Source organism: Elgaria multicarinata, chromosome 11 (assembly GCF_023053635.1).
Source record: "Elgaria multicarinata webbii isolate HBS135686 ecotype San Diego chromosome 11, rElgMul1.1.pri, whole genome shotgun sequence".
Lineage (NCBI taxonomy): Eukaryota > Metazoa > Chordata > Lepidosauria > Squamata > Anguidae > Elgaria > Elgaria multicarinata.
The window spans coordinates 324,376-336,601 of record NC_086181.1 but is presented as its reverse complement, the minus strand read 5'-3'; the positions used below and the strand labels follow the sequence as shown (position 1 = coordinate 336,601).

The following is a 12,226-nucleotide window of genomic DNA, read 5'->3' as shown; positions in this document are numbered from 1 at the left end:
CCACCCTTCTGAATGTAAATGAAAATGGGGTTGGAGAGCAGCCCTTCACTTTACAGCATGCCAGCCTCCCAGTTTTAAAAATAAGTTATTAGAAATATTTTGCAATAAAATAAAAGTCAGGAGAGGCAGGGCGTCTGGTGGGCACCAAGAGAGATCCCTGCAGACACATTGGTGTGCACAGGCATCATGTTGGAAACCCCAGGATCAGGCCTTGTAGAGAGGAAGGATGTGGAGCCAGGGGGTGGGGAGGGAGAGGACAGCTAAAGCAAGCTGCCTGTCGGAGCCATGTATGAAGCTGAACCAAGTCCAGAAATGTGAACCGCCCAGAGAGCTTTGGCTATTGGGCGGTATAAAAATGAAATAAATAAATAAATAAAAATTAACGCCGGGAGGGATCATTCCACAGAATTACAGGGAAGGTTACAGTTGTTCAGTCCTGCTCCTGTACTTTTAATCGGAAGGGTGGGCATGCAGAAATCGAAGGGGTGAAACTTTTACCATCTCTTTATCTCCATGCTGGGAAAACTTTTATCTTGCTGAACGTGTGCATGGGAGGAACATGATGCCAGGGAGGGGTGTGAGTGAGTAAGTGTGGCGATCCCAAGGAAGACAGCACCCCCAATCTCTTCTCTCACCTCCTCAGGACAGGCCTCCTGGCTTTCACTTTCTTCTGCTCCGGCTCACTTTCCGCGCTGGTGCCTTGATCTTGACCATCTTCGTCGTCATCTTCTTCTTCGTCATCATCATCATCCCCAGAACACTCCCTCTTCCATTTCTCTCTAGATTTAGAAGAAAAAGAAAAAGCCCAAAGGCGCATTTGTTTACTTTCTGTATACCTTCCCCGCAGCTGATTTATTGTTATCATTATTGCTGGCGCTGCTAAATAAATGCCATTTCGATAACATTATTTGTCCTCAAATGGTAGCTCAGGACCCACAATGGGTTGCAGCCTGATCCGGGGGAGGGAAGGGGGGGACAGGATCACATGAGCAACACCACTACCACTCCTTTGCTTAAGGGTTATTTTTCCTTTAAAAAAGAAAAGGGGATTTAATTGTTGAGTAGGAAAGGGGACTTCGGCAGGTGCTGCTTGTTCCACAGGAGTGAGAAAAGTTGCATCAGCCAAAATTCCCTGCACTGCACAAGTACTGCACATAACAGGAGTCCTGCCTCCACAAGCTTCGCATCTGACCATCCTAAAGAGAAAAGAAGAGGGGCACGTTGTCTCAAAACGTTAAGAGAGAGTCTCACGTTGCAGGTTGTCGCACCTAAATACAGTCTGACTTGCTTCTTTCTAGAACTGGAGTGAGGAGCGTCCAGCAGTCAGGGGCCCAATTACTCCCCGCTGCCCCCAGAATGTACTAGAGCTTGCACACGCACACCGCGGCAGCCAAAATCGCCCGCTGCAAAAAAATAAAAAAAAACCACTACAATTTGGCACAGCAACATGGGATGTGAAAAGTTTGCACCTTGTTCAGAAGTAGAATCACACCCCGGGGATGTTTCTCGGGGGCAGAACTTTGCTTCTGAACAAGATGCGTGGTCCCTTGCTTTCATGAAAATTGGGGGAGGGGCTGCAATATTGGTGGTGGGGGGCATACATTGCCCACCCCTGCTCTAAAATGTTCGGGTTGTTGCTCCGATTAAGCACAGAAGCCTATGCGGACTGCACAGAGGACACAGAAAAGATGGACAGCGAGCGTTTGAAGCGTTAAGTGCAGATAGGAATCATAGGAACTGTTCTAAGAAGGAAACCCGGCTTTTCTTCAGAAACAAGACACGAGCCTCAAAACTTACATTTTTTTCATTTGCTTTTGGCTTCTTCTTTTGGGGCTCTCACTCTCAGACTCGCTATTACCCTTAAATGAAAGGATAGAGGAAAGGGGACGATAAAAGAGGCAGGAGACTATCACGCTCAACATCCGCGGCCGTCGGAAGGCAGCCAGACACACAGTCATTCACACCCCATCCGCAAAAGCCACACCATGCCACACAGACAAAACGGGGGGGGGGGGGAGAGGCGCTCAGCGTCGCTGTGCAAAAAAAAAGTACCCTCTAGGCAGCACCGTTAGTGCTTGCAAAACTGACAAGTTTTTCAAAGAAAGCCCTGATGCACCAAAGATGTGCACGGGGGCAAAGAGAAGAGATAAAAACCAAGAAAGCAAAGAGAGAAAAGAACTGAAATGAATGCATAAAAGCTACATAGGTAGTTGCCTTATATTGAGTCAGGCCATGGGTCCATCCAGCCCAATATTGTCGACGCTGACTGGCAGCAACACTTCTCCAGGGTTTCAGGCAGGGAATCTTGGAGGACGGCAACAAGAGAGAGGGCCTTTTCTGTGGTGGCCCCCCAACTGTGGAACAATCTCCCTGATGAGGCCTGCCTGGCGCCGCCTGTTATCTTTTTGGCGCCAGGTCAAGACTTTTCTCTTCTCCCAGGCATTTAGCAATATGTAATTAGCCTGGGTTTGTTTTTGTAGGTTTTCGTGGTTTTAAATTGTATGTTTTTGTGAGTTAAAATTTTTGTATATTGTTTTTAAGTGTTTTTATCCTATGTAAACTGCCCAGAGAGCCTCGGCTATGGGTGTGTGTGTGTATACAAATGTAATGAATAATAATAATAATAATAATAATAATAATAATAATAATAATAATAATAAAAATAATAATAATATTTTCCCACCCTACCTGGAGATGCTGAGGATTGAACCTGCGAACGTCTGCATCCAAAGCAGGCGGTCTCCACTGAGCTATGGAATGAAGAGGCCAAACTAATTTAGCAAAGATATTCCCCAAACGCTGTTACCACTGCAGCAGTCAGAAAGGAACTGGGCAGGAAGGCGCAGGTGGGCTTACCTGAGCCTCCACTTCTTTTAAGAGAAGGGCACACTTTTGACTGGCTCAGCTCTAGAATGCCCCAGGCACGGCTCTGCATAGGAACACCACCACCACCCCCGGCCAACGTACCACACAGAGACCGCAAAGAAGAAGACCAAGTCTTACGTAACAAGGGTGATTTTGGAAAGAGTTGCAATTCTAAGGCTCAGTACCACAGGTTCTGAAGGCGATTTCGTAACAGACGTCCCCATGTCAAGAAAAAAAGGCTCCAAGTTGCCCCAAGAGCGGCAAGTTCTTTCAGCATGCAATGGGCACTCCAGGGGTGAAAAGACCAGCAGAGGAAGGAAAGTGAATATTAATTGACATAGCCCTGATGGTTGTGTGCTACCTACAGTATCCGAGGCAGTAAGCCTGTGTGCACCAGTTGCTGGGGAACATGGGCGGGAGGGTGCTATTGCACCGTGTCCTGCTTTGTTGGCCCCTGGTCAACAGCTGGTTGGCCACCGTGTGAACCAAGTGCTGGACTAGGTGGACCCTCGGTCTGATGACATCACAGCACGAGAGTTTGGTTCAAGGGGGCAAGAGGGGATCAACAGTTTGCTGTGCAGCAAGGGAATTGGGGGAGGTCTGAAAACAAAGCTAAAAGCCAGACCCCTCCCCATCTTCAGGTCAATGGACTTAAGCTTCATGGCTCTAGTAGTAGTCGTTTTTATTACATTTATATACTGCCCATGTCATGTCTAATCCTACTGCGCCTGTTTGGGGAGAAGATGTTTCAGGTAATCAATCAGAATCAGATTCAGAACTAGAAGACGCAACGCTAAACACTAGCTAGCCTGTACCAGTGGGGGAGGAAGCTCTCTAGAGCTTATCTCTTCAAAGCCAAATCCTACACACTCGGTGGGAAGTGAGCCTTCTTCTGGAAGTGAGCGTCCCAACAAGCTAGCTGACGCTAGGGTCTACCAGAAGCTGAAACGCATAGAGTGGAAGGAAGGCGTGAGAAAGTCGGTTCGATTACGCCAGAACTTGCCTCCGTACCAGGCGCTTGTCTTGCTTAGTTTGCAAAGTTTTGCCTAGGGGGACGTTTCCAAGAAGTTAGGCTCTATTCAGGTAGAAGAGACATTTGTTGCTTAATAAAAACTTTGTGGATCACTTAGCAAGCCTCCCATCGAAAGCAGGAGTGTTTTGAAGAAAAAGACAGCCCATAGCCGAAGTTCTCTGGGCAGTTTAGTAAAGGCACATTGTGCAGCAACCTGGCTAAGAAGGTCTGGCTGTGGGGAGACCACCTGCAGACTCTTACATACATGGTCTTCCATCCCATTGTGGAAGTAAGGGGGCATATAAATGTAATAGAGAAAACAAAATCCATTTGGATCCTGGCCTGCAAGTGTCCATTTACTGATTTCTTTAGTGGAAATGGTACTGCGGGGGGGGGGGGGGGCGTTGTGAGAGAGAAAGGGGGGGCATCAAGAATAATAGTTCTGAAGTTTTTCCTATTTAAGCTCCTTTGAAAAGAAGCTCTTGAGCTCTGCAGTGAGAGGCACCAACATGGTCCAAAGTGTATGTGCAGGCAGACCTGGGACTGAATAGGGGTAAGAAAAACAGCAGCTAAGCTGGGTGCAGGAATCCAAGAACATCAGGGGCAGAAGAGGCAGAATAAAAAGTTCCTTCATTAGAATGTGTTTCTTTTTAAACAGCTGGGATTGTTTAGCTTGGGGAAAAAGGAGGCTAAGGGCAGACCTGATAGAGGTATACAGAATTATGCAGGGTGCGGAAAATGTAGACACGGAGACATTTTTCTCCCTCTCTCATAATACTAGAACCCAATGGGGTCATCCCATGAAGCTGATTGGTGGGAGATTCAGGACAGATCAAAGGAAAGACTTCTTCACACAGCACATAGTTAAACTATGGAACTCACTACCACAAGATGTAGTGATGGCCACCAATCTGGATGGCTTTAAAAAGGGTGTGAAGGTTTGAGGCCTACACAGGCTTTGGTTTGGTTCAAGCCTGAAGGCCCAAAAATCTCCTGATGGGAGGGGGCATTCCTTGAGTTTCATTTCCCCCCTAAAGGAGTTAAGACTTTTCCCCAGTTTTAGGTTACCTAATTGTTTGGTTCCAGTTCTATTATTATTATTATTATTATTATTATTATTATTATTATTATATTTATTTATTTATTTATTTATTTATATAGCACCATCAATGTACATGGTGCTGTACAGAGTAAAACAGTAAATAGCGAGACCCTGCCGCATAGGCTTACATTCTAATAAAACCATGATAAAACAATAAGGAGGGGAAGAGAAAGCAAACAGGCACAGGGTAGGGTAAAACTAACAGTATAAAGTCAGAACAAAATCAAGTTTTAAAAGCTTTAGGAAAAAGAAAAGTTTTTAGCTGAGCTTTAAAAGCTGCGGTTGAACTTGTAGTTCTCAAATGTTCTGGAAGAGCGTTCCAGGCATAAAGGGCAGCATAAAAAGGGATGGAGTTAATTGTACAAGAGAGAGAGGAAGAACTACAGAGAGAAGAGACTCTGAGGAAGAACAGCCAGAAGGCTGGAAGGGACTCTAGGCCAAAGCCTACAATTTATTTATTTATTTATTTATTTATTTATTTATTTATTTATTTATTACATTTTTATACTGCCCAACAGCCAAAGCTCTCTGGGCAGTTCATAAAAATTGAGAGTAGCTAGGCTAGAGGAAACTGCGTTTTTATTTCTTTTATGCCTTTTAAAGTCTTACAGCTCTGTTTGAGTAAATGCCTTCAGTTTATCTGCCTTTGCCTTTTGTCATATAACCTAGTAAATATTTGCTGTTAAAACCTGGTGTTCAGGAGTATTGTTTAAACCATGCCTAAGGCCAAAACCCCATTTTACTAAGAGGGGAAAGTAAAAAGATGTTGGATGAGGAAAAGGGCTCTTAAAGAGGCAACATATGTTTAAGGAGCTGATCAAGGGCTCCAGGTAAAGGAGGAACCTTGACAAAGGGGTTGGACACATCCCTGGAGGGGGAAGGCTATCAATGGCTACTAGCCCTGACGGTTACGTGCTACCTCCAGTAGTGCTACCTCCAGTATCCGAGGCAGTTAGCCTGTATGCTGGGGAACATGGGCGGGAGGGTGCTGTTGCACCATGTCCTGCTTTGTCAGTCCCTGTGTTCTTCACACAGCACATAGTTAGACTATGGAACTCACTACCACAAGATGTAGTGATGGCCACCAATCAGGATGGCTTTAACAGGGGGTTGGAGAAATTCCTGGAGGAGAAGGCTATCCATGGCTACTAGCCCTGACGGTTATGTGCTACCTCCAGTATCCGAGGCAGTTGGCCTGTATGCTGGGGAACATGGGTGGGAGGGGTGCTGTTGCACCATGTGCTGTTGCTTTGTGGGTCCCTGGTCGACAGCTGCCTGGCCCCTGTGTGAACAGAGTGCTGGACTGGATGGACCCTTGGTCTGATCCAGCTCTTCTGATGTTCTTAATCATGGCCCTCACCAATCGTTTTAAAACCCCAAATTCTGAACACAGATTCCAACCCTAAACAAGCCCCCCTCGCCCTGTGAAACTGTCAACTCTCATACAAACAAGAAACATGCATCAACATACACACAGACACACGTTAGCTGTATCGGTCCCATGTCCCACCCGCCCCACCCCAGTCCCCAAAACCAAGGCTGTTCCGTCTAACCGGCTACCACTTGCTGCAAAGCCACCGTGCTGTGCTAGCGAACGTGTCACACCCTCCGTCGGACTCTGTTGCAGCTAAGAGCTGTGTTACACAAGCCAGGATCAGGCCTAGGTTTGCTGGGGACTCCTGGCCCTCAAAGGGCTCTCTGGCCAGGTAGAAGCTCTGGACACCCCGAAGTGGCTCTCCCCAAATCCTCCCGTTCAAAAGCGGAGGCCAAGGTAGGAAGATGGCAGCTTTGGGGATGGGCACCTGTTCTCTCGAGTCTCCACGGACGCTTTGGGAGGCCTGGACTAGGCTTCAACCACCAAATCTTTGTCAGGACTTGCTTATCCACAGGCTCACACCAGGACAATTAAACAGTCCAAGTGGACATGCTGTGGCTTTTGCTGTGGTGGGTCCTGTCCCGCCGTAGATATTCGCCTACACACGGTTTTGTTTGGGGCAAACCTCTTTCATTTAAAACTGGGGCACCGTTCTGCCTGTACTGTCTTCCCTGCTGCACGTGGGCCAGAGGTGGGCAACTTGTGACTCCTGCAGACGTTCTGGCCTAGGACTCCTATCACCCCTCACTATTAGCTAAGCTGACTGAGGCTAATGGGAATTGTAGTCCAAAACATCCAGAGGGACACATGCTGCCCGCCCCTGACAGAACTGTCTGTTTCAACTTTTTGTTGCTGTTTATTTTGTACAACTTATTCTTGCAATCGTCAAGGAATATATTTCAATCAAGGGTCAAACTAGATCTGGTATCAGGACAGGAAAGGAGCTGTAAGAGGGGGCAATTTTGACAGGGAAATGGCCCCAAGGGAGCACCCACTTCTTTTTTTTTTAATTGAAAAGGAGTGCACGAGCGCTCCAGAGATACAGGTAGGGTTTTTGTTTTGTTTTTTAAAGATCCTGCTCCCCCCCCCCCATTAGGCATGGACCACCTGAGGAGCTCCGTGCCCCATTCCCGGCTCCTCCCATTTGCTCGTGAGGAGCCAGGACAAAAACGGTACGATCCCGAGACTGCGGGAAAAGTGGTGATTAAAGCTGTCCCGGTTATCCTGGGGCAAGGGAGGGACGCACAGGGATGATCCACAAAAAAAGTCCGGCCCCTCCACCCCACACCCCACCCAGATGCCTTCATCATTCCCAATCTCATTACCTATATTTTATATCAAACACTGTGGAATCTTCCTCGTCATCCTCATCTTCATTTAAGGGGGCCATTTCCACCCGCTCCGCCGGGGTCGTGATGACGTCATACTTGCGGGTCTTTTTCATCTTCCTGCCAGACCTAAAACGGCAGGGGGAGAAAAATGGCACGTTTTTATATATTGCTAGTGCCAGAGACACCCAAAAATCCATGGAAGCCATTTGTATGGCTGGGGAGCAAAGGACTGAACAGCCCCTGCCCCACCATCGCTCCAGGCTTGTGGTCTGGCACCACGGAAGCCTTTCTTTCTCAGGACATACTTGCAGTACTGGGAACAAAACCCTATGAGGAGAGATTGAAGGAACTGGGCGTGTTTAGCCTTGAGAAGAGAAGACGGAGGGGAGACACGATAGCACTCTTCAAATACTTGAAAGGTTGTCACACAGAGGAGGGCCAGGATCTCTTCTCCGCCATCCCAGAGTGCAGGACACCGAATAATGGTCTCAAGTGACAGGAAGCCAAATTCCAGCTGGACGTCAGGAAAAGTTTCCTGACTGCTATACGACAATGGAACCCATGACCTAGGGAGGTGGTGGGTTCTCCCACAGTGGAGGCCTTCAAGAGGCAGCTGGACAGCCCTCTGTCAGGGATGCTTTAAAGTGGATTCCTGCATGGAGCAGGGGTTGGACTCGGTGGCCTTATAGGCCCCCTTCCAATTCTATTATTCTATGATTCTACTCTTGCAACAAAGTTGTATGGCCCAGGCTGCAGTTCAGAAGTTACTGGCTTAATCGGTCGATTAATTAACCTGAGCTTAAAGCAGTTAGGCATCCGGGGACGAGGTGCAATTTCAGACACATAATCACGATCGTGAGACATTAAAGTGGTGTGACAGTGGCACTGCTGTCGCTTGTGTACACAACATGCATTTCTTTTGTCCCACTGTCATTTCTGATCAGACAGTGGTGGTGAAGTGAGGTTTGGTTATAGGTGTGCACTTGTGTATGCACACACACACTTTAAACACTGAGCCAGCTTCAAGAGGCAATGGCAAATTGAAACAAGACTGTCTCAAAGGGGATGTGCATCACGCTTAATGTTTTTTTAAAGCCATTATGGTGCATTAACTGGAATAAGTAATAAAAAAGAAAAGATTAAAGATTGATTGCTGTCTAACTTAAGAAGAGCCATGCTGTACCAGACCAAAGGTCCATCCAGTCCAGAATTCTGTTCACACAGTGGCCAACCAGATGCTCACAGAAAACCCACAAGCAGGACATGAGTGCAACAGCACCCTCCCACCCATGTTCCCCAGCAACTTTCTCTGGCAGCACATAGCCATCAGAACTAGTAGCCACTGATAGCCTTCTAATCTGTGAATTCGTCCAATCCCCTTTTAAAGCCATCCAAAATGGTAGCTTTCACTACATCTTGTGGAACTGAGTTCCATAGTTTAACTATGTGAAGAAAGTAATCTGAATAAAGTGTGGAAGCTATCATTTGTTCAAATTGTTACCTCCAAAAGGCATCATTCCCATAGTTTCTGAATTGTGCATCTTATAATCATAGGGTTGGAAGTATTTTGGGATCACAATCTAACACCCTGCTCATTGCAGGACGCAACCACGGCATCCCGCAACTTGGCCATTCAGCTTCTGTCTTTGGACTTTTCTACATGAGTCTTTAAACTACCAACCGAGGCTTCTGCTTCCAGATTCTTCGTGGGATTAAGATCAGCTCCTTTACACATGTTTCCCCCCATCCCAGGTATTTTCTTTCTCTGCCTTTCTATATGTTCCATTACACAACCACTAGGTGGTGCTGTGGTATAACAATTGCACAAATACACCAGGGTTTCATGCTGCCATTCAAGGAAATACCAAACTTTCCTCGATAGGAAACCCCCCTAATTATTAACTTATTTATTTATTATTATTTATTTATTACATTTCTATACCGCCCAATAGCCGGAGCTCTCTAGGCGATTCACAAAAAAATTATGACGGTTGCAAAGTATAAGAGAGGATGATAATGTCATGTAAAGTATTTGCAAACTACCAGGAGTGAGGAATCACGAGCACACAATAAATGCCTTGTGCAGAAAAGCTCCAAGCCTTCTCCATCATACCTATCCTCTGACAACATCAATTTAAGTGCTACTCATGGTGCATACAAGATCAACTTCACAGCACTTCTCTTGATAGGAAGTTCTTGCATTTTCAGCAGTATAATCCAATTACTGCAATTCAGTATTGAGACTTTGGATTGCTTTGAGAAGAATATTTGTGCATGAATAGCCAAATAAATGTGGCTATTCATATTCATAATGGGTACCATCACACTGCACCCAACCCTGGAGATATATACCCTTGCCTGAATTATCTAAACCTGTCATGTTAACATCACTTAAGGAATGTAATTGCCAGTGTTTAACCAGCAGCCTATGTTACCTGATGATTTATCTGTTCAGTACGACCGTGAGCAACGTAATGAGCTATTAAAACCCGTTACAGGTTTACAAGCCATTTAGGACGTGCCCACAACACCACACTATTTATTCCAGATTAACTAGTCCAGAAAATAAACTAGCCTCTAGCTCTTGTCTCACCATCATTAACACTGATTAGAATTACTCCTCCACGCCTTGGATATAGATTCATGTAACACAGATTTGGTTTTATTTTTACGTATAGCAGATGTCTTTGTAACAAGGACTTAGAGTACGCTGAAGGCAATTCTATATATTTTAAAGGGGAAGTCCTTCATCCAGACGTGTGTGTGTGTGTGTGCGTGCACTCCTTCAATGCATCCTTATGGAGGTTTTTCCTATTAATTCATGTGCCCTTGATTATCTGCTACCCTTGCACCTAGGATGTGTACCTAGGAGTTTCTAATATTTACCCAGATTGGCCTGGTTTGTTCTTGCAAAGCCCTGCAAGTTTTCCAAGGATGTCAAGCTGTTGGGTTGCCAACTTATCGAACAGCTCCTGTGGTTCTGCCTTTTACAGCAATCCCAAATACAAACCAACCCAGGTGGTGAACACGTTCCTCTCCATCTGCACATCAGCATGCAGTTCAAGGCCCAAGAGCACGCCAGTCTACCGCAACAAAGGCTAAGAACTTCTCCACATTTAACAAATATCCCCGCAACCTTACCAGGGCTTTGTCTCTGCAGGTTTAACAAGTAGCACAATACACACACTTCCCCTTTCGTTTTTGCCCATTCTTTCCCATACGTTTCCATTTTACCACCAGCAGATGGCGATGCTTTGTAGCATGATTTCGATTTATTGCCACATTTTCGGGTTTTTTTTATAAAATGGCGGATTCCCAACTGAAAATGGCAGGAGAGGCATCGGAGGTTGGCGATGTCATGGAAAGGACCTGCAAACTTCCATGAATGACCAATCAAGGGCATGCAACAAATTGCTCACGTGGAGAAGCTCTAAGTACCTGTAACCAAAAGTACCTGTAACATTCCTTCCTTATTTAGCCTTACCTCCATTTCCCTCCTCTTTCTCCTCAGATTTCCCTGCACTGAATTTTAGACTGGAAGCTCCTCGGGGCAGACACCTGCAAAACCTGTACAGCACCATGTACACTGATGGTGCTATATAAATAAATAATAATAATAAAACGAAGCTGTACCAGAGAGCCGGGAAGCAGAGCAGCGACTTCTGGGACAGGTTGCCTGGTAAGAGCTTCAAAGCCATCTTCCCCTTTGCTATTTTCCTGGAAGGAGTGTTTGTGTGCGAGAGAACTTAATCTTGAAACATAGTAAGAAGCCAGTTGGGAGGGACCTGGGAGAGAGGCACGAATCCTGTGCCACTCTCAGCCTTTTCCTTCACCCGCAGCAGTTTTGCCAACGCACTCAGTCACATGAAGATCAGGTTCTCCCTGTCGCTCCATCAAGTGATGGTAAAAATCACTAGTCTCAACCTGCAAGCTGTTTGGGCTGATCATGAGCCTTTAATCTATTTTTAGTCAAACAGCCCCAAGGATTAAAAGCTCCACTCTTGACACACTAAGTAAAAGGTCCCCAGACACGCTCCTCCCTGTGGCTTGCCTGCAGCATCACCACTTTATGAAAGGAGGTTTGATGAAGGAGGAACCCAGTCCTTGCTACTCCAGGAGACTACAGCACTAGGGCAGGGGGCGAAGAGATGCTAGGCTCTACTGGAAATAAATTAGCTCCTACTTCAGAGATGATCACATCAAATCGTGCCGTGTTATTATTTTTAAACAGGGGCAAAACAGCAGGAAAGGTTTTGATGAACTGGATGAGCTTTCCTCAACCTTCCAGATACACTAGACTGCAACTCCAATGGCCATGCTGGCTTGGAATGATGGGAGTTGTAGTCCAACACATCTGGAGGACACCCGGTTGGAGAAGGCGGAGGTAGATGGTGTAAGCGGCAAATGAGATCCAGTAGAAGCATGCTGAGGGCTAAGGTATTGGGATGGAGTGGAGGGTAAGGAGACGTTGAAATGGCATTTTAAGGTTTTGTAAGCTGATCTCAGGACCTGATGGCCAAAAAGCAGTGGGATATAAATTT

The 12,226-nt window shown here is 46.1% G+C and overlaps 1 protein-coding gene across 1 annotated transcript in view; it reads right to left on the bottom strand.

Moving 5' to 3' along the window:
• The window catches only part of LOC134406630 (chromodomain-helicase-DNA-binding protein 2-like), a 48,028-nt gene that overhangs the window by 5,483 nt on the left and 30,319 nt on the right, over positions 1–12,226 (bottom strand). The window contains exons 14-17 of the mRNA XM_063138147.1: positions 7,680–7,811; positions 4,143–4,260; positions 1,798–1,859; positions 636–779 (exon numbers count right to left, since the gene is read on the bottom strand). Of these exons, the coding sequence (XP_062994217.1) occupies positions 636–779; positions 1,798–1,859; positions 4,143–4,260; positions 7,680–7,811 (456 nt within the window). The remainder of the gene's footprint in view (positions 1–635; positions 780–1,797; positions 1,860–4,142; positions 4,261–7,679; positions 7,812–12,226) is intronic.